This window comes from Muscardinus avellanarius, assembly GCF_963383645.1.
Source record: "Muscardinus avellanarius genome assembly, chromosome: 9".
In the NCBI taxonomy this organism is placed as follows: domain Eukaryota; kingdom Metazoa; phylum Chordata; class Mammalia; order Rodentia; family Gliridae; genus Muscardinus; species Muscardinus avellanarius.
Genome location: NC_137795.1, coordinates 13,343,750 through 13,366,485, shown reverse-complemented (window position 1 = coordinate 13,366,485; position 22,736 = coordinate 13,343,750). Strand labels below are relative to the sequence as shown.

Genomic DNA, 22,736 nt, shown 5'->3' with positions numbered 1-22,736 from the left:
AGGATATCGTACCAGGGCCATGACCATGCATCCAGTATGTTTGAGGATTCTTATTCCCTGAGATTAGACTGAACCCCTAGAAATCAAAAATTGGGAGTGCAAAGGAAACCCTCAAAGTATTCCTACTTGCTGATGAAAAGTGAGTGAATTTTGCTAAGAAAAATATGAAAGTAAGTTCAAATCCTTTAGGTAGTTTAGGTTTTAAGGAATGCATCATGCTATTAGAATACTGGAAGGTGATTTTATATTTAGAAGAAGATCATTTTCATAATTGTATCTGCACCTTCATTTGTCTGTACCAGCTACTAATATCTACTATTACCCCAATTATTAACATTTACAGGGAGGCACTGGTCAATGCAACTGGAGAAAAAGCAGATATATTTTAAATTAGAGATAAAAAGATAGTGAGAAGTTCTGGCCCTGATTATTTGCAGATAATTTGATAAATTCCTTGAAATGCAAGAAAGTCTATTTTGTAAAAATTACAAAACAAGCAAAAACCTCAGTCAATTGGTAGATCCAAATTACCACGTATAAATCAAGTTCACTCCTAAATTAAATGACAACCAATTAGAAGGTGTGCTTTTATAAAAGGCTATAACAGAAAACAGTATAGATCAAGAAAAGAAGAAAGTAAAATGTCTATGCAAAAAAAAAATCTCCCAAGCAGTAGTCAATGACTAAGAGAAGATTTCAATAAATGGAAGTTTTCTATGATTTGAAAATTCAAATATCAACATATTAATGCTCTCTATGTCAATATACAAATGTATCTTGGTCTCCATTTTAAATAACAGAACAAATTATATATGGGGCAGATGTGAGATATTAAAGAATTAATAAAATAATTTGTAGGTGTCTGTGTGATAATGACATTCTCATTTTGTTTAAAAGAAAATTCTTGGGCTGGAGAGGTAGCTCAGTGGTAGAGAACTTGCCAAAGGCCATGCAAGGCCCTGGTTTCCATGTTCAGCACTTACACAAAAAAGTCTTATCTTTTGCTTTATATATTTAAATATTTACAAATTAAAAAGTATATCTGGGCTCACTTTCAAAGTAACATATGAGAAGGAAGTTGATGAGAAGATGGATAAAAGATTGGCAGGAATTGACCACTGAGGCTAGATGCTGCCAGTCCAAGGGGCTTTTTTTGCTGTCCTATCGACATTTTTATTTTATTTTATTTTATTTATCTATTTTTGCAGCACTAAGGATTGAACCCAGGGGCATTCTACCTTCGAGCTACACCCCCGGCCCTTTTTTTATTCTTTATTCTTTATATTGAAACAAGGTCTCACTAAGTTGTGGAGGGCCTAAGTAGCTGAAGCTGGGCCCAAATCTGTGATCCTTCTGTCTCAGCCTCCCAAGTACTGGGATTACAAGTATATGCCACCATGCTCAGCTCTACTTTTTTTAATATATGTTTGGTATTTCAATTTCAAACAGTGTTTAGACGATTGACACACATTTGTATTTTTGAAGTCCAAAAGGAGCATGTTTTAAACTAACTTGATTACAAACTTTATATGAAAATAATAAGCCTTGAAAAAGCCCAGAAACCTCCCCCCATGAAAAAAAATCAACAAAGGAAAACAGCTCTGCAACATGGGTTTAAATCAATAATTAAAACTACTGACAGATGAATGGAACAAAGTCAAACAATAGATTTGTATCCACGTGGGAATCTAGTATATTGCAAAGGGGGCATCTCAAAAAAGTAGATAGGGGTCTTAGTCCATTTCCTCTTGCAGGTACACCACAGGCTGGGTAGCTTATAAATAATAATAGAGGTCTGTCGTGGCTCACAGTTTTGGTCGAAGGTCAAGGGAATACATTTGTCGATGGCCTTAGTGACTGCAGTCTTCAGACATTGGGTATCACATGGTAAGCCACAGGAAGCCAGACAGACCTAGCCAAGCTGGCTTTTACAGCAGATCTACTCTTGAGATGAACTACTCATCCATTAACCACACAGATGGGTTGCTCCATCCCTGAGGAAATAATTCCAATTACCTCTTAAAGGTGAACCTCTTAATAACTCATAATAAGGAATAAATTTCAACATAAATTTGGAAGGGATGAATAATATTCAAATCATAGCATATGGAGAAAACGAAACCAATGGGGAAATTATCTAGTCATTAAGAAAATAAAATCACACCCATAATTTTTACCTTACAACATGACAGGTTGCTAATAAGACATGGTAAAAGATTTACAAGTGGGTGATGAAACCTGTAAAAAAAAATATTAGCAAGAAAACTTGGAATAATTCTTGTATGGTATCAGAGAAGAATCTTTTCTAAGTACAAGTCAAAATTCAGAAGCCACAAAAGAATAAAAGTAAATTCCACTACATAAAAAAAATCAAGAATTAGCCAAGCATGGTGGTGCATGCTTGTAATCCCGGTACTTGGAAGGCTGAGACAGGAAGATTACATGATCAAAGCCAGCCTTGGCAATATAGTGAGACTCTCAGAAACCTAGTGAGATCCTGTTTCCAAATAAAGAAATAAAAAATTGGGCTGGGGGTGTAGGTTGGAGGTAGAATGCCTCTAGGTTCAATCCCCAGTACCAAAAAACAAAACAAAACAGAAAAACAAAACCAAGAACTTCTACACTACTTTACATGACCAGTAAAACCTTCATATAAAAAAGCTTGAAACTAATATAAGGACCAATATTTTTAGCACTGAGTCTCAAAAGAGCAATAATAACCATAGCCCTTTAGAAAAATGGCCATAGAGTATGAACAGATACCGCATAGAAACATATGAACGGCATACAAATGTATTCATTGAAGAAAAAAGCAAAACTTATATTGCGGTACCACCTTTTGAACCAATAAAATTTTAAAAATCTCAAAGTTTGGTGATGTTTTATTCCACAACCTTATACTGCAATAAGGAGTCTTAATCATTTCTGGCATTGGTGCAACTAGCTACATCCTTCATGGAGAGAACTTGGCACTATCTACTAATATTACAGACACACATCCCTTCTCTCAAAAAATTATCATGTACAAAATGCCACAGGTAAAAAGTTACTCCTCAGCAATGCTTCCCAGGAGGTAAAGGAGTGAGAGACAAGGGAGGGTGGTGTGAGGAGGCCCCTCAGTAGGTGGGAACAAAGTACTTCAATGAATATTTATACTATCTTCTTTTTAAGCCAGGCGAACATTTTACCTGCTTAGACATTACACAGTTTTTAATAAACATGGTCTCATTTTCTTACATAACGGTTGGGAGTAAAAGTGGATATTAAGTAGTGATTGATGTCATAAAAAATTAGAAATAGACAATATGAAAGCAGGGTCGTTGGCCAGGGGTGTGGGAGGACTCTACCAGGAGTTGATTTGTGCATCTCCACACATGGTATGATGGGTGATGTGAGAACAGAGGGCCCAGGAGCTTTTGAGAAGAACCCGCTTGCATGACCCCCACCCAAGCAGTTCACCCTGCCCAGCTTCCTTCTGCCCTCTCTTTGGACCACTGTCCTGAAAGTACCTTAGCCTGAATCTGCATTAGCCATCCAGAGGAGTGCAGGCAACAGGAAGCAGAAGGAGGTGCCCAGGCAACACCCAACACCAATTTCCATACCTTTCAAAGAAGTCATTTTCTAGTGTAGTGGACTCTCCACTGAACACAGTCTCCTGAGGGACCAAGATCCTAAAAGTTCTTCTCAAAGCCACAAATTCTGGGTAGTGTCTTATACAGTAATAGGTAACTAATAAGCTCCCCATTGTTGCTTCACGGCTACAGTTCCACAGATTAGTATTCGTTCCAAAAAGAAGATGCCAAATGGACTGAGCTCCATCTTTACTTTTTATCCAGATTATAAATTGCTGACATGAATAAACAAATAGAAAATGGCCAGACTGGGCTAGGCGTGGTGGCGCACGCTGGTAATCCCAGCATTCGGGAGGCTGAGACCAGAGGATCATGGTTAGCAGACAGCGTCAGCTACTTAGGGAGGCCCTTTACAACTCAGTGAGACCCTGTTTCAAAATATAGAATAAAAAACTTGCGCTGGGTATGTAGCTTGGAGGTAGAATGCCCCTGGGTTCCATCCCCAGTACTGGGGGGGGCGGCAGGAAGTGTATTTGAAAAACTGCTTAAGCAAACACCTACCACCTAAACGAGGACAGCTCTCAAAAGCATTAGGTAGGGCTATCTGTATAACACAAGTTTCCTCAAGTTACAGTTTATTGGCTTTCAAATTTGATGCAGAATCTCTAAACAATGCCAGTTCCTTTTCCTGACATTAGCTGCTAACAACAGGGCTGCTAATAGTGGCCTCTTCCCCTAGGGACCGGCAAAGACGAGCAAGCTCCTGCCAGTAAGTACATGCTAGAAAGACACCGGCTACTTACATGCAACTTACCCAAGTTGGCTTCACTGTCTCCGCAGCTACAAAAGTCGCTTCCCTTACTTCCAACTACATAGCCTAACTGATAGTTTATATGCGCCACTGTACTGCATTTCAGTTTCTAAGACAAGATTAAGGTGTTCTCTCCCCCAATTAAACACACACAGCTAACAACTGTTCCACAGATCAGCGTGCGACTCCATTCCTAACCCCTGAAGTTTGGACATTTTTAAATCAGAAGGCTAGTGGAGACAATCTAGGCTGAAAACAACAAGAACATACATTGCATTGGAAAATTGGCACATAAGGCTTCTGGAACTCTCTAGTGACCTCATTCCTTGACTCCAAATCGTTTGGAAAGAAAACAGGGAAATGGTGCCAATATATTTAATTATCAATTCTAAAATTATTGAATTAATTGGGTGGCCCTATTCAGTGCAGGATAATTTCCAGAGTACATAAAGGATTTCCCTTTTCTTCTAAGAAAAGATTACAGCTTAACGTTGGATTTGTTGAGTTAAAGCTCAAGCATGCGTGGTGGCGCATGCTTGTAATCCCAGCATTTGGGAGGCTGAGACAAGAGGATTGCAGTTCGCAGACAGCCTCAGCTACTTAGACCCTTTGAAACTCAGTGAGACCCTGTTTCAAAATAAATAATAAAACATAGGGCTGGGGGTGTAGCTTGGAGGTAGAATTCCCCTGGGTTCCATCCCCAGTACTGCAAAAAAAAAGTATATTATTTGCTCATTGCCAATGCAGAATGCATAATCACACAACTCTTAGAGAAAGTTTAAGAAATTCTTTTTTATGGCATATGGAGCAATTTACAGTAAATATTGATGGAATAAAGCACTTGCAAAGTTTATACAAATATTCACGTTCTATATAGCAGCCATGTTATTTCACAATGGATGCTCAAGTATTTTAGAATTTATAAATAAATAAAAAGCACATTTCCTAGCATAAATTTGAAAGTGATATATGGCATTTGGTTTGTCAAACACTTACAATGTAGACTAGAATTTAGCTTTATGTTATAATCTAAAACTGCAATTTTTGTAGCTTGCACTTTATAATCTGTACCATCATTATTACTAAAATTCTTAATTTTATGTATCAAGTTAAAGATAAGTATCTAGGATTCTATTTGCCAGGGACTGGGCTGGGGATGTAGCTTAGTGGTAGAGCACTTACTTGCCTACCTGTGGGAGGCCCAGAGTTTGATCCAGCAACACACACACACACACACACACACACACACACACACACACGAAGAAAATCTTTACATGGGTAACCTAGTCTTTTAAAAATAAATTGGATATAATTTTTCTAACTCCCTCCCCTTAAATTTCTTTTTAAAAGCATTCTAAAGCCAGGAGTGGTGGAGCACTCTTGTAATCCCCACACTTGGGAGGCAGAGACAGGAGGATCGCGCTGGTTCAAAGTCAGCCTCGCTGGCTTAAGAGACCCTGTTTCCAAATAAAAATATAAAAATAGGTCTGGGAGTGTAGCCCAGAGATAGAAGGGTTTCCAGGAACCCCAGTACTACCAAAAAAAAGCATTCTAACACTATAGTTTTAAGAAATTTTTGTATGATCTTGTAATGTTCATATTGGAACAAAATTACAGAATTATCAATTCAATGTCAATGTACTTTAGCAATCTATTTATAACTAGTCAGTCATATATTAAAAAATTAAGAACATTTAAAACAATTTTCAAAACCTTAGTCAAACAAGACGTTCCAGTTACCAGTGCTACTATCTGAGGCTGGAGGGGTGGGGCTTAAAGATTCTCTATATTAAAAACACATATTCAAGAGACACTTTCTTTACTCCTTTATTTGCAAAACGTTTTATTTGGGTGTTTTAAACACAGACCTTGAAATAGTTAATTTGGGTGTTATTTTTTTTTTTTTTTCATGGTGCTGCGGATTAAACCCAGGGGCATTCTACCTCGGAATTACACCCTCACCACTCACCCATCTTTTTTTTTTTTAAACAAAGTCTTGCTAGGTTGCTGAGAGGATGGGAACCTGGGGCTCCTCCTTTTCCAGGCGGGGCGGGGCGGGGCGGGGCAGAGGCGGGGCGGGGCGGGGGCGGGGGTGGGGCAGAGGCGGCGGGGCGGGCCGGATCTGGTCGGAACCTCTGCAGCGCGGCTGCGTTTCCGGCCCGGAACGTTTCGCGGGGACCCCGTGTCCGTCGCCGCCGGAGTCCGCCGCGCGGATTCTAGGTGCCACCATGAAGTTTCGCGCCAAGATCGTGGACGCGGCCTGTCTGAATCACTTCACGCGTGAGCAGGGAGGGACCGAGGAGCACTGGAAGGAGCGGACCGAGCTCCTGCGGGCGGACAAGGCGGAAACCGGGATGGAGGCCGCGCCCGGCTGGGGGCGGGACCGCGGGGATGAGGGCGGCCCCAGCGGCGTCCCAGAAACTTGGTTCTGATCACGTGATCCCTTTTGATAGGCTCGCATAGCTGCCCCTTTCTGGTAACGGACATCCTTTCTCAGTCCGGCCCCAGTGGCCAGCTGCCCCGAGTGTGACATCGCTGTGAACTCTGAGATGTGGTACCTGGGGGCCCCTGTGTGTGTGATCAATGTATTAATGGTCCCCAGCTGCGGTTAGCCTCCGAGCCTCAGTGTCCTTATTCAGCCTGGGCGGTTTTGCCCCCAGGCCTCGACCAGGTGTTGGGAGACTGGCATGATGTCAGCAATATTGAAGCATTTTTCAGCGTGATCCCAGCATAATCTGTTATTTTCCCACTAGAAAGTAGCTCCTTGATCAACTCAAAGTTCTGCTAGATAAGATAGGCTCTAGGGCACGTGAAGCTCATCCCTTTAGTAACACCTTTTTTTTTTTTTTTTTTTTTTTTTTTAACCTTCCTATTGTAGGAGTCAGTAACATGATAGCCAAGCTTGCCAAAACCTGCACCCTCCGAGTCAGCCCGGAGAAGCTGAACTTCATTCTTTCGGACAAGCTTGCCAGTGGAGGGGTGAGCATGTGGTGTGAGCTGGAGCAGGTGAGCCAGGCTCCCCAGAGGCCTCAGACTCCACCCGGTGCCTTTGGAAAGGCCACAGATGCCCACTTTCTTTCATTAGGAGAACTTTTTCAGCGAATTTCAAATGGAGGGGGTCTGCGCAGAAAACAACGAGATTTATTTAGAACTGACGTCGGAAAACTTAGCTCGAGCCCTGAAAACGGCCCAAAATGCCAGATCCTTGAAAATCAAGCTGACCAATAAACACTTTCCCTGCCTGACAGTCTCTGTAGAGCTGGTGAGTAGGAGGAGCAGGGATTCCCAAATGTCCTGCCAAGGAATGCAGGGAGTTAGAGGCATAGGCTTAACAGTATTGCTGAAACCCTGTTTCATTTAAAAAATTAAAGGTCTCAGCTGGCGTGGTGGAGCAGGCTTGTAATCCCCCTCTCTTGGGAGGCTGAGACAGGAGGATCGCACAGGTTCAAAGCCAGCCTCAGATATTTAGGCTCTCAGCAACTTAGTGAGACCCTCTTTCCAAATGAAATATAAATTACATCTGGGAGTATAGCCTGGAGGTATAAAGCCTCTGGGTTCCACCCCCAGTAACACCAAAAAAAAAAAAAATTAAAAATCTGATAGTTTAAAATCTGAAGTTAAATTTCTGTTTTTTTTTTTTTTTTCTGTCTTAAGAGTCAGTTCTCAACCACGCATGATGGCACATGCTTGTAATCCCAATACTTGGGAAGCTCAAACGTGAGGATTGAGGTTCATAGGCAGCCTCAGATACTTAGTGAGGCCCTTTGCAACTCAGTGAGACCCTGTTTCAAAATTAAGAACTAAAAATAGGGCTGGGGGATGTAGCTTGGAGGTAAGGTTCCATCCTGGGTTCCAACCCCAGTACCACACACACACACAAAAAAAAAAACAGTTGGTTCTCCCTCCTTATTATGTTAAAATAATTTGATACAGTGTTCAATTAGGACACTGCCTTTCCCAAAGGCAGACTTGCAGCATCACTAGGTCTCCTCTTGGTATTGTTAGTCTTGAAGTCATGGTTTCTATCCTTTTTTTCACCTTTATTGTATGCTCCCCTCAACTTATCTGCTGCTGTACCGTTAGGTAACCAGGCATTCTTCAGTAACACATCTGTCATACTTAACCACTGCCAGAAGAGTTGAGTGCCTAGTAGCCCTCCCCAGAACATACACACAGGATGCGTTCACATTTCTTAACGTGATTTTCAGAGCCATTCATGAATGGCCCAAGCTACCTTGGACCCAAATTGAGTGGGTGGTCCTCTGGATCTGTCCCATTCTTTCAAGCTCACAGACCGTGGCCTTCCACTTAGAGTCTGTCCTTCTCTTCCTTTAGTACTAAGCACTAGCACTGCCGCTTTCCCAGCTTCCCTCATCCCCAGCTCTTTACATAGCTTTATGCTTTGTTTATCTACAGGTGAGTAGTGTGTGTGGGTTCAGCCTCTGGAAAAGCATTTCACAACTCTTCTTCATAACTTTCTCTCAACACTTTGCAGTTAGGCAATGCTTCTAATCATGGTGTCACAGTATGGGTCTGAAATCTCTTCAGTTTCTTAAGGGGAAGCAAAGTAGTACTATAAAATACTTCTCTAACAGCACAAGATGCTTTGGCCTGTGAGAACCCCAGAAACCCCAGAAATAGATTAACGTGGTTTATCCTTTCAGCAGTGTAGAAACCGCAGCACATTGAGTGTCTGTGTGCAAGAATAGTCTCTGGTTGTTTCAGCAGAGGCCTGCTTCTTTCTCACGGCGTGACAGGCTCTTCCCCTGCCTGCAGCCCTATTCTCTCACCCCATCTTCCCCCAGCCATCGCCTCTAGACTTTTTGCATCGTCCGAGACCGAGAGGTTACTGCCTCAGCGAGCCCTCCTTAGGCCTCCTGATCTAGGAACCTGCCCAGTCAGCCTGCTTACTACTCTCTTTCTTCAGGGCTTTCGTGACTATTCCATATAATTTTGTTGGCTTGCTTTCTTAGACCTACTTTTTAATTCTTTTTTAATTTTTATTTATTTAATTTTTATTTATTTATTTATTTTTGGCGAAACTAGAGATGGAACCCAGGGGAATTCTACCTCCAAAATATACCCCCAGCTCTATTTTTTATTCTTTATTTTGAAACAGGATCTCACTGAGTTTCAAAGGGCCTCCTCGCTGAGTAGCTGAGGCTGGCAGCAAACCATGATCCTCCTGTCTCAGCCTCTCAAATGCTGGGATTATAAGCATGCACCATCATGCCCGGCTGTCGGCTTGCTTTCTCATCAATCCAGTCGTTCCCCTGGAATCTCAGGGTCCATGTTGTTTATACACTATGTATTTCCTGGCCACTCACAGGGCCCAGAGCAGAACAGATAGGCCATAGTATTGGATGAATGGATTGAGAACATTCCACTTCGATCTGATATTTTAAAGTTTTTTTATCTTCAGTTCTTTGGTTTTGGTTTTATTTTTAATACTGACAATAATTTTTGTTTCTTCTTGAAGTTATCTGTGTCAAGCAGTACTCGCGTTGTGACGCATGACATCCCCATAAAGGTTATCCCCAGAAGACTGTGGAAGGACTTGCAGGAGCCCGCAGTCCCAGACTTTGATGTAGGTGATTCCTGCAGCCCTCGTTCATCAATATTGGGGGGGGGGGGGCTTCTCTAATTTTAGTTGTCATCTTGGACTACATTTTATTTGAAAGCTGTGTCGTATCTGAAATTAAAGTGATATTCAGTTTTAAAAGATACTCAAGGGAAAAAAATAAGAATACTTGCCTTTTGTGACTTTATATAAAACATCCTGAAACACTGTTGGATCTAGTGGAAATGCCACACTCTAGACATAAGGAGGAAGAATGTCTTACCCAATAGCAGCCCTTAAAACTGAAGCGAAGTACTTTGGAAGGTAATCTGTACTTTTTAGAATTCTTGGCTTTAGGTGCCAATTTGGGTTTCACAGGACTTGATGTCCAGATTTATGTATGAGAGCCACAAGGCCAGGCGTTTTCATGACTAGGGGTTGGGTTAACATTCCTGCTGTAGAAGCTCAGAGCCCTGAAAATAAAGATGATGACAAAGGGTCCTTTGCCCTTGCTCACAATTTATTTAAGAAGAAATTACAAATATACACTGGATAAAGTATTCACTTTGCTATCACTAGAAGCTGTCTACACAGATCAGGAAAGAGCCGCAGGTGAGAGGCAGTGACTCCTCCCTGCACTTTTACACAGAGGGCAGAGGGAGTCCGGGGTGTGAGGTCCCTGAGGAAGGCCTGCTCAGCACTCGCGTTTGACTCTCTTGGGCTGCATGTAGGCATCTCAGCTGGAGAACTGTGGTCCTCGAACCAGAAGGGTGCCCACAGGGACGTGTCGCCTAAGTAACCAGAGACAGGCATTCCATTCTTTAATTTGCTTGAATACCTGTGAGTTAGTGAGGTTATAAAACTGCTTTTCAATTTTTTTAAAGCATGTTATTCAGAAATTTCAAAAACAGGATTTCAGAGTTGTCAAGCAAACACAACCCAACATTATTGAGCACCTGTTATTACTAGACTATATGCAAGTTTCTGAAACGTGTGATTTCTCTTACTGGCTTTATAGGTGAGTATTTATTTACCAGTCTTGAAGACTATGAAGAGCGTTGTGGAGAAAATGAAAAACATCAGCAATCATCTTGTAAGTCATAACTTCTTTGTGTGTGTAACTTCAGCTCTCTGTGAGGCTTAGCTCTCTCTGAGCCACGCGGGCTGTTATTCCCGGAGGAGACTCCTCACCTCGGCCTGGTGTGGGCACTCCCGGCCACAGCAGGGCGGGGCCAGGGCAGGGCCTCCCAGCTGCGGCCATGGGGAGAGCAGGTGGAGTTGCAGGTGCCTTTCAGCACTTGTTCACTGGCGAAGGCTTTACTGCTCTAATGCCTCATATTTGTATTTGTAGTTTATTAAGAATGTGTTTAATAGCTCCACCTCCTTTCCCTCATATTTTTGTCAGCACGTTACATCTTTTATCTGCTGATATGTTTGGTGGTTTTTTGAATGAGTCGCTGATATGGTTGACAGTAAGTCTGGGGGTCCTGTGTGCCGCCAGATGTCTCTCAGTGGGCCACAGAGCTCTCCCACCCCAGCAGTCTTTAATCCAAACATTTCTCACCAGAGAACACCTTTTTTCCTTTTCTTTCTGTGAAGCAAAATGTTCAGATTTCAAAATGTTCAGCTTTCTCTTGGACTTAATCATTATAGACCCCACCGAAGCTAATTTGTGACGGTTTTCTATTGCTACATTCATAAGATGCCACAGTGTCCGGCAATTATGGTGAAGTATGTTGATTATTCTCATACCTAGCTGGAAGTATTCTGAATATCTCCATTTACTCGTCCCCCAATAAACCATTTGATTATATGCCTGAATCTTTTTTTTTTTTTCTGGTACTGGGGTTCCCGGATACCCTTCTACCTCTGAGCTACACTCCCAGACCTATTTTATACTTTTTATTTGGAAACAGGGTCTCTTAAGCCAACGCAGCGGGCTTCGAACCTGCACGATCCTCCAGTCTTCGCCTCCCAAGTGGAGGGGATTACAAGCGTGCGCCACCACGCCCGGCATGCCTGAATCTTTTAAAGGCTGCTCTTCACCTGCTGAATTTAAACCTCTGATCTCACCAACCTGCTGGGCCAGTCTGTGGGCTCCAGGCCTCCGCAGAGTCACGCTGGCATCTTCCCCAGCACCTTCCTCGTCAGGTCTTTCCTTGGCCATTTTAGGCTCACCTGCTTATGTCTGTCATCCCCTGGGGAGCCCAGAACCTTCCTTCCACCCGGCCAGGCACCGTGCCCTCCAGTGAGTGCCTCCAGTCTGCCAGCATCTTGCAAGTCCTGACCCGCCATCCTCCTGCAAGGGCCGGTCCTGACCTTTGTGTTAGGCCTGGGGATGTGGCTGTCAGTCAGGAGGTGATCAGTGTCGCTGCATGCCCCTGGGCTGAAATCGAGCTTCCAGGGATTTTTAAATCACAAGGCTTTGAAGCCTAGATGGTGCCTTGGGCCTTCTGTCCCCTCGTGGCCTGCTCAGTTCAGGGCAGTGCTGACCTTGGACTTATCTGCTCAGCTTTCTCTGGGACGTGATCATTATAGACCCCGTTCGAGGCTAAAGCCTCTCTGCACTGTGGACAGTGGTGTCCTGTGGTGTCCTGTGGCGGCCTCGGCGCTGAGGAGTCGCCAGGCCGGCTTCCCCCGCGTGCTGGGACTTCCAGTGAGCTTCAGGGGCCCAGGGGAGAGCTGGTGATTAGCTGAAGGGTGCGCTTGTTTGTTCTGTTTCCTCTGTGGAAATGAGTCAGCAAAATAGAGAGGGAAGAGGACAGCGTAGCCAAAGTCAGAGGTGCTTTGTTTTCTCTAATCTAGAGTATATAAAAACAAATAATTTTTCTTTTGGAGTGGATACTGTAATAAAGGCACAAGGAGATCTACCTGTATAACTGGAATTTTACAGAAAATGAAGGAGAAGCAGCACACTAAAATTGTGTACCTCCTCTCTGAGATATTTGGCCCCTCCTGCCCTCATTTATTCTTATTTATTTATTTATTTATTTATTTTTTGCAGTACTGGGGATGGAACCCAGGGGCATTCTACCTCCAAGCTACACCCTCAGCCCTGTTTTTTATTCTTTATTTTGAAACAGGGTCTCACTAAGTTATGGAGGGCCTCAACCTGTGGAGGGCCTGATCCTCCTGTCTCAACCTCCCAAGTGCTGGGATTACAAGCTTGCGCCACCACGCCTGGCATCCTCATTTAATGAAGAGTGGCTGATGAGCTGGGATGTGTTGTGCATGGGGCTCATGCAGAAAGAGGAACAAGTGCCCCCAGGCGTCCAGGCCACGTCCTGAGTCTTGGCTTCTAAGCCTTCCAGGGTGAATCCCTGGGGCTGCTCACAGTGCGGCTGGCCTCGGCTCTGCGCTGTGTCCAGCTCCGCTGAGGCTGCCCTTTCCTGACCACTCCCGGCGACGCGGGTCGTGCTGTAGGTCACCCCAGACGCTGTGTCAGGGGCTGGACATCGCAGCATCAGCTAATGGCTAATACAGGAGGCCTGGTTAGGGCTGCAGAGAGCTTGGCATTGGAGCCAGGAGCCCGTACCGAGTGCTGGCGCCCTCTGTGGGGTGAGAGCACAGCACTCAGGGGTTTGTCATTTTTGGTGAATGTAGAGATGATTTGCAGTAGGTGCCCAGTGCGATTAGCTGGCATTCAACAAATGGTAGGTAGTGATTGCAAAGGAAGTCTTTGGAAGTACTAGGTTCTTATCCTGCTACTTAAGGAATGGAGCACATTGACGTGCTTACTAGTCCACGTGGTTGAGTCATAAATTCGGTGGCTGATGTTCTGAGAATTGGTGGCTTAACCGCTTCGGAAGGCGTTCGCTGAACGCCACCATGCGCCAGGCACAGGTATTAGGAGCAGCGTGAGCCCGGTGCCCAGGACACAGAGCTTAGGGGTGGGAAGGAAGCGCGTCAGCCTGGGCGAGCCTGCATCGCTGCATGTTGCATCACTTTTGAACGAGGATCTCTTTACGTTTTATTTCTAAAACCACTGTTCTCCAAACACAACAGTTTACAAACCTCAGACGTCTGCTTGCTTGAGACGAATCGGCACGAGTCACGTGTTGGGCTTGCAGACCCCAGTGAGCGTTCCCGAACGTTCTCAAGGGCAGTTTGACATACCTTGTTTCAGCCAGGTATTGTCCCACATTATAGAGAGTAGGCTAAGAAATCTGCTGGTATATTTCTGGGTTAACAAAAGTAAAAGTCTTAAATGAGTGCTGTTTATTCAAAGGTAAGGGTACTAAATTATGCAACAAGAAAGTTTAGGGAACTTTTTCTGATTAGTGTTAAAATCTCCGAAATTAAGAGCTCACCCAAGGTCAGAAAAACCTTTTTTTGTTTGTTTCTGGAATGAGAAAGAGAGTTCAGCAGTGTGAAGGAGTGGGAATGAGAAGCACTAGGTGTTTGCTAAACGCGGGCACTGGCTGAGGAGCTGCAGAGGGGCCTCCTCCATTCCTCCCTGGGCCTGGGCTCCCCTCCCCCCAGCACCGCACCAGGCCCGCCCCGCTTTCCAGAGGAGGTGGCATGGTTGTATTACTGATAGCAAACCCCAGGGAGCATTCTAGAACATTCTCAAGGGTGGATTAATGGGCAGTGACCAACATCTCAAAGAGAAACGCAGTGTCTCATGGGCATGTTAGCAAAGTCTCAAACCACATCGCAATTACATGTCACTCCAGCTCCAAGACCCAGTACATTGGTGGGGTGGAGGGCAGGTCCTGAGAGGCGAGGAGCCTGGGAAGAGCGTGCTGAGGAGAGGCCTGAGGAGGGAGGCCCAGGGAGAGCACGCACTGAGGAGAGGCCTGGGCCTCTCCTCCCAGCCAGCCCAGCCAGGCCAGCTGAGCTGCTGCAGAGGCCAGGCCCCGGCACATGGCAGCCTGCAGCGGCTCGGCCCCTCGAGTCTGGAAATCTCTTTGCCAACACCTGAGTGTGTTTTTAGAACAAATGGCTCTCAAAATTCCACTGGCTTTATGATCCTTCTCAGTGTCTAGTTAGGCCAGATGCTCCGGTCCCTTTGTAGAAATGTGCTGCTGATCGCACGGTCTCTTCCCATTCTCCCAATCCTGCTTTTGAATCGCTGTGTTTAGGTCTGTGTTGTCAGAGCATACAATTACTACACTGGTACTCTGCCTCGTTGTGAGTTTTGGCTCAACCGATAGAAGTAATCCTCTGTCTTTACGCTGTACGGTGCACCCTGCCTGGTGTCTGGTGTACGCCCATACCGCCCAGGAAGGACCCAGGAGAGCAGGACTGCATTAGTGTTCACATGTTGCTGGCACCAGCTTGACTCCCTGCACGCGCTGTCTTCTGTACGGAGTGCTGTGGGTAAAGAGACCTAGGCCATTCCAACTTTGATTCATTTATGAGTAGGTCGGGTTATTAATGTGAAGGGAGGGGGCTGATAGCCCAGGGACTTTCTATATTTTCTTTGAATTCCAATGTCTTGACCACACCTTTGACCTCCCCAGGTGTGGCGAGTGTCCCTTCAATGCACCGGCCCAATCTTCCCCCGCATCAGGAAGGTTTTTTTGGTTTTCTTTTGCTTTGGTGTCTTACCTGGGGATTGAACCCAGGGGCAATCTATCCCTGAGGTACACCAGTCCAGTTTTATTTTTAATTTGAGACAGGGTCTCAGTAAAGTGCCTGGCTGGCCTGAACCTGTGATCCTCCTCACGCAGCCTGGCACGTCCTGGGCGTCCGGCTGTGCGCCCCGTGCCGGGTCGTCGGAGCTGCCGGCACTTCTTTGTGTGTGCTTTAGTGGTGCGTGATAGTCTCGCATTGTACTGTGCATGACGTTTTGTTTTGTTTTCCTTTTTTATCTTTTTAAAAAGTTTGTATTGGTGCATCGTAGTCATGCACCTTAATGGGGTACAGGATGGTGGAGGCACACATGCGCACATCACCTCATTAGCCTTCCCCCCCGCCCCTCCCTCCTTCTCATGTTTGGCTTAGTGAGTGACTTTGGTATGTTTATGGATATACGTCATGTACAGTAGCATTTCCCTCTGCCCCTCCCATCCCCTCAGCGAGGTCACTATGTTTTCTTTCCAGAATCTCTCTATGGGACTCGCTTACAGTCCTTTCCCGAGATGGTTTTTGATTCTTTTAGGAGGAGGTTTCATTGTAGATGTGGCAGTGGACCAAGGTCATTTCACATTACAGCTTCTTCATTCTTTGTAACCACAGAACACTAAGGCACAACGTCTGTCCTGGACTCCTGAGCCCTGTCCCTCCTTCTCCTTTCTTCCTTTCATCTAACTTTTCCTTGCTTTTCTCGTGTGCTGTATTTTCTTTTTCTTTTTCTTTTTTGTTTCTTTTTGTCATACTGAGGTTGAAGCCAGGGGCATTCTACCTCCGAGCTACACCCCCAGTCCTAATTTATATCTTTTATTTTGAAACAGGGTCTCATAGGTTGATGATAGTCTCACCACTGGCCGAGGCCGTCCTCAGATCTTCAGTCCTCCTTTTCCAGCCTCCAGGCACTGGGATCACAGGCATGCGCCACTGCCCCGGCTCTTCCCTTGCTTTTCTGCCCCGAGAGCGTATCCTGCTCAGAGGGCCTCATCTCTTCTCTGCGTTCTTTCTCAGTGTAGCACGAGCTTCTCCTGAGCCCAGTCCCCTTGCCGCCGTCTCCAGTGGGGCCTGGCTCCTTCCCAGAGTCCACGCCTCCAGGGGAGGAGGCAGCCTCCTGGGGGCCCTTGGCGCTGTGGCTCTCAGGACTTGTCTTCCTCTGTGGTGGGGGCTTGGTTCTGTCTGCAGCGTGAGGTCCCGTGGGGCCTTTGCCTTCTCACCTGCTCGTGTGAGCTGATGCCGGGGGATTGCCTTTTGTCTCCCTTTGTAAGACTGTTTTTTAATACACGGTCATAGGTTGCGATGAGGTTCCGAGCAATGGAAACATTCGGCACCGGGGTGTTTCCTTCTGGATCCTCTCTCCCCGCGCCTCCTTGCACGTATCTGTATCCCTGAGATTGGTATTGAAGACTCTCTAATGTGATCCTGTTTGCAGGTTATTGAAGCGAACTTAAATGGAGAACTGAACTTGAAGATAGAAACTGAGTTGGTGTGTGTCACGACTCATTTTAAAGACCTTGGCAATCCCCCGCTAGGTAAGCTCTCTCCTGTGTTTTACCTTTGATTAGTTGTTGTTTCGAGGCCTCTCAGTGGGGAAGGTAGCATTCAGTTGACTTTGTTTCGCACATGGGGAGGGCACCAGGATGGCGGGCACCCAGCCGCGGGCGAGGGCAGAGAAGCGGGTTTTAATAAGCACAAAGCAGGACCGACTCTTGGTCTCCCCAAGTGGAAAGGCTGTTTGCTTTGTGTCGTCAACTTACAATGAGAGGCCTTGCATTCACTCTCCACATTTTCTCTTTCAAATACATGATGAGTACCAAATTCTTTTTGACCTAAAGAGGAGATTGAATCATATTTTAAGTCCCTGTTAGCAGCGATCCCCTGAAAGGTCTCATATTATTTTAAATGTCTAGGACCTAATACGTGTTTGCCTAGGAAGCGACATTTATAAGTTGTGATGTTTTTCCAGGGTGTTAACATCAGTTGTAAGGTGAGCCATTTATTGAAGTAAACATGCATCGCGTAGTTCTGGATCCCCTGTTACATCGAAAGATGTCACGCTTAAAAACATTTGTGTCGTTTTAGCCTCCAAAAGTGACTCACAGTACAGAAACCCAGGGGAGATGGCCGAGGTGAACATAGACATCAAGAAGCTCCTTCAGTTTCTTGCTGGACAACAGGTGCACCCCACCAAGGCCGTGTGCAGTGAGTTTACCCCTCCCTGTGTTGCGGATCTCAGACGTTTGCTGCCTCGTCTCAGATGGCCTGCGGCCTGTTCAGTGCGTAGCAGGCTGAGTTCTGTGGACCTGAGCTCTCTAGGACAGTCAGGTTTAGAGGGAGCGCTGGGAGGAGCGGCCTTGAGCAGCACATGAGCCTCTGAGGCCCTGAGTCCGTGGTGGCCTGCAGAGGCCCCTCAGAGGGCAGCGCGGTACTCGCTCGCCAGGCGTGGCTCTGATGCCCGAGTCCTCGTGTGCTGTGTCAGCGTCTCCCCTCGCCCCGCCTGGCTTCCCCTCTCTGTCCACCTGCCACGTCTCCTGGGATGCTGATTGCTGGAGGGTGTGTCTCCATTCTGCCGAGTGTGGGCTCAGGTTGCACCCTGGCCCTGGCCCTCAGCGACTCACGCATGTGAGCAAAGCATCCTTGTCAAGAGCTTCTCAAGGCTCCTCTTGTCTTCTGTTCCTTAAACTGCAGAAGCCTCAAGGAGACAGTGGCCTGGACTTGTAGGCCCCTTGGGAAGCAGCTCCTGGCTGACCTCTCAGACGCCATGGACAAAGCTGAGGGGGAGGAGGGCCCAGGACAGCACCCAGACACTCATGTGGTGTGGAGGAGCAGGATGGTCCAGGTGGCTCCTAGAAGGGCCAGCCCTTCTAAATGAGAAGCAGACAAGAGAGCTCAGAAAAGACTGAGAGGAGAGCCTCTGGAGGAACAGGAGGAGCAGTGGAGGGGGACTCAGGGAGGCGCAGGCGTGGGGTGTGGCCACGCGTCCTGGAGGGTCCTGGGCCTGGCTTGGCTCTGTGTCCAGTGCTGGCTAGAGGGCAGCTGCTGTCACCTGCAGGATGCTGGCCCGGGCAGCCACGCTCTGCACTCTTTCTCTCTTTCCCCAGATGGGGCCGGGGTGGGGGTGGCAGCTGCCTGTGTTGTCGCCTCTTCAGGGCCCTCAGGGAAGAGAGCTCCCTTCTATAGGAGCCCAAGGTGGAAAAGCTGTGCTGATGGAGGGATCGGCATGCGTATGCTGAGCCGGGCGTGGTGGCGCATTCTTGTAATCCCAGCACTTGGGAGGCTGAGACAGGAGGATCGTGGTTCTTGGCCAGCTTCAGTTACTTAGTGAGACCGTTTCAAAATAAAGAATAAAAAACAGGGCTTGGAGGTAGAATGTCCGTGGGTTCCATCCCCAGTACCGCAAAAAAGAAAAAAGAAAAAAAAGAAATGTGTGTGCTGTGTGCCTATATGCCACTGTCACCACAGCTGTGATGTGAGACTATCATGCACCACTAAAAGTATAAAAGGTAAAAGGAAAAATAAATAGTGTCTTTTCCTCTCCCCAGACATTGTGAGTAACAGGATTGTCCACTTCGATCTGCTTCATGAAGACGTCTCCCTGCAGTACTTCATCCCAGCGCTGGCATAGCTGCCTCACCCGCCCGGGAGCCCAGAGACCTTGCCGGGAGGTGGGCTGACACCCCCACCTCCGTCTTCCTCGCCAGGCCGCATCTACATCTGCTCATTTAAAACTGAACTTAATGACACAGTTGCATAAACATATTACTTCATACTACTCATGTTTTATTTGCTTTTAAGACATTGGAAAGAAAAGCTAGGGTTTATCCAGGCTAGATGTATTTTGTGGGCTGGGGATAGACCCCAGGGCCTAGTGTGCTCACCAGGCCAGCTGTGGCAGCTTCCCAGCAAAGCTTTCTGAAAGTCTCACACACCTCGACTTGGTCTTGTAGATGGAGCTCGCAGGGTGCCGTGGAGCTGGGTGCTCCCGGGAGCCAGCCCAGGAAGGGTGGCACCTCTGCCCCATAGCAGCCTTGGCTCCTGGCACACTGTGGGCTCTGTCCAACTTGCCAAAGATGCATGCCAAGCTCGCCTGCTCTTTCCTGCTCCCTGGGCCTTTTGGTTTAGCTACAGTTTGGTTTTATGTGTTCTATGCTAAGCTGCATTCCTAGCCCCTGAGTTTATAATTCTGTACAATTCTGTTGTTGGAAGGAATACATTTGTATCTGGAGGAGAAACAAGTGACACTTCTAAGTTAGCCTGTGAGCTCAGCGGGGACACCATGTTTCTGTTTGATTTCAAAGCTGGCTTGGCTCTGCCAGCCATCCCATCATATTTCCTACTTTAAATTCCGTGTCCTGTGGAGGTGGACATTATAAGCAGAATCTGTTGTCATATGACAGAGTCAAGACCTAAGCTGCTTCAGATACAGTACCGTGTGCTGGAGTCCAGTCAGGTATTTATTATATATGAACATTCTTGAAAAATGTGTTTCCTTTGAGTTGATACTTCTGCCTATGAGAATTTATACAAAATTTATAATCAGAGATGTTCTAATATTGTTATATGAAAAACCCACAAAATATCTTAAATATATAATTAAAGGGAATTGGTTAGATGGTTTGACACACTGTTTAGTACTCTAAAGTTACAGGGAAATCTGTATTGACATGAAAAAGTGTTTTTGATTTATAGTCAAGTTAAAGCAAGATAGATGTTGGTATTGACTGAGTTATAGATTGGGAAGATATCTCATCTTTGTACACTTAATATATTTTCTAACAATTTTGTAACAAAATTTATTTTTATAAGACTAAATAATAAATATTTACTACTTGACTAGTTGTTGAGTATTTATTTGTATATATTCAGCCAGCAATTCAAATTACCTAAACATTAGACTCCACGCTTAATATTCATAGCACTTCCCTGTTTTCATGAGTAGAGAATTAAGCTTTTTATCTGTCATGTTGAAATTACATCAGGTCCAGAATACGGGAGCCTGGACCAGTAAGGCGGCCCTACACTGAAGAACAATCTGATCATGGCCCACACAAATGTATTAATTTTCTGCCACTGTGATGTGTCTGGGATAATAAGGACAGGTATTTTCTGTCGAGGCCTCAGAGGTTTCAGCCCATGGTCTCTTGGCCTGTTGCTCTGGGGGCGGTGGTGAGAGTACAGCAGGTAGACGCACTGATGGGGTGCAGAGCTCGCCTCCTGGCAACCAAGAAGCAGAGACACCGGAAGGGGCGGGGCTGGCTCCCCAGCGGGCCCTGACTTCCTCCCACTAGGCCCCACCTCTTAAAGGTCTCACCCTCTGATAATCCCAGACTCTGGGGACCAAGCCTTCAACACATGGGCCTGTTGAGGACGGTCAGGATCTAGATTATAGCAGTGCATGAGGCATAGTATCTGTAGCAAAGTTTTCACTTACTAGGGGTTGAAGCAGTCTGGGATGGACCAGCAAAAGCAGTGGCCTCACAAATTGCTGGATGATAAAATGACCCTAGGGGCAGGATAAGGAAGCCAAGAAGCCGCCTTCCTAGAGTGTAAGGCCTGTTTAGCACTGCCTGCGCCGATCTGGTGACCACAAGGCACACGATCCCTGGGGATGCTGAATTCTCCCTAAGACCCAGGGACAGATCCTGGTCTTCCCAGCCTTCTCTGGGGTGAGCCGGCTTTCTAGAGTAATGGCTTGTGTAAACATGATTAATAAGCCGGGCACGCTTGTAATCCCCGCTTGGGAGTCTGAGAAAGGAGGATCCCACAGGTTCGAAGCCAGCCTCAGCTACTTAGTGAGGCTCTCAGCAACTTAGTGAGACGCTGTTTCCAAATAAAATATAAAATGGGTCTGGGAGTATAGCCCAGAGGTAGAAAGCCTCTGGGTTCTACTCCCAGTGCCACCAAAAAAAAAAAAAAAAGATTAATATTCTCATCACCTTGATACTGGGAATAAAAGGAAATGCAGAACTCGGAGCTGTACTTCTAAATTTGGAAGTATAAAATGTCATCATGTGGAAGACTGACAATAAGGAACTGGACCCGTTCCCCGTGGATCTGTGCGCAGAGTGATGGCCACCAGTCCACAGCGGCTCAGCCTGCAGGCGCTGCTCCTGAAGCTCACGAGGTTCTGTCAGTGCTGCCCAGCACACCCAGACATTTCCCCGACCGCAGGGCAGGCGCCTGTGACCAGGCAGCCCTGTGTTCTAAGTCTAGAGTTACTTGACAATTCAGGCTGTAAGCTCCCGGCTTACACACTGTCACCACTTTTCACCATACAAGTCCTGCTTAAAACACCTATGCGGTTGTCTTCCTAACAGAGAGGAATCCTGTTAGGTCCTCTGGGTGACCATTGCCTATATCAAATAATACTTTTTTATTCGGTGTGGAGAAATTGCTGCAGATAAAGGGCAAAAGGATGGAAGCAGAGCTGGCAGAAGTGGGTGAGCACAGGAAATCAAGATGCACCTATGACTGTATACAAAACAAATGAAAAATACGGGCTTCAGAACTTAATGAATGTGTGTGGTGCTGCTCTGCTTAACAACTGTGTCAGAACAAGAGAGATAATAAAGGTTACGTTCATTCCCCGCACGTGATGTGTTTTTGAGAGGGAGAAATCAAGGTGATCACTAATCCCCGTATTACTGACGGCACCTGGGGAGCCCTTCAAGGGTTTGAATATTTTTGTTTGAAAGTCAATGGGAGGCAAGGAAGGTTTCTTTTGAATTCAACAGGTCTTTCTGATTTATATAAGACAAAAATCACTTCTCTCTCTCTCTCTCCCTCTCTTTCTCTTTCTCTCTTTCTTTCTCTCTTTCTCTCTTTCTTTCTCTTTCTCTCTCTTTGCTTTGTTGTTGTTGTTGTTGTTCATGCAGGGAACTGAACCCAAGATCTCAAGCTGGACACATGCTCTACCCCTAAGTCGTACCCCAACCCTCAGCGTGCCCATTTTGAGTCTCAGGTAGAGCAAAACTGTGGTTTTTCTGACTTTAAACTTAAGTCCCCTGGTGTTTGCCATCACAAACTACAGGGCACCTGGCTGCCTTACAGAGTGCTGACACTTGGTGACCATATTTACTCCAGTAGAGCCACTGTGAAGGCTCGCAGAAGGCTTGCACTCCCCCCTGCAGACTGGCACCTCTCAGGACATACTCACTCCAGAGGAAACAGCCCAGATGTGGGCGAGGAGAGACCCTAGAGCTCCTCAGGGGGTGGTGTTTGT

General features: G+C 46.0%; 1 protein-coding gene across 1 annotated transcript; it reads left to right on the top strand.

The window, feature by feature from the left end:
• Positions 1–6,611: 6,611 nt before the first annotated feature.
• HUS1 (HUS1 checkpoint clamp component) lies at positions 6,612–19,139 on the top strand (the record flags this gene model as incomplete). The annotated part of the gene is made up of 8 exons (XM_080700940.1): positions 6,612–6,663; positions 7,262–7,389; positions 7,469–7,645; positions 9,863–9,970; positions 10,962–11,036; positions 16,947–17,046; positions 17,597–17,716; positions 19,057–19,139. 8 exons carry the CDS (start codon positions 6,612–6,614, stop codon positions 19,137–19,139), a joined length of 843 nt encoding a protein of 280 aa, XP_080557066.1.
• Positions 19,140–22,736: the final 3,597 nt, after the last annotated feature.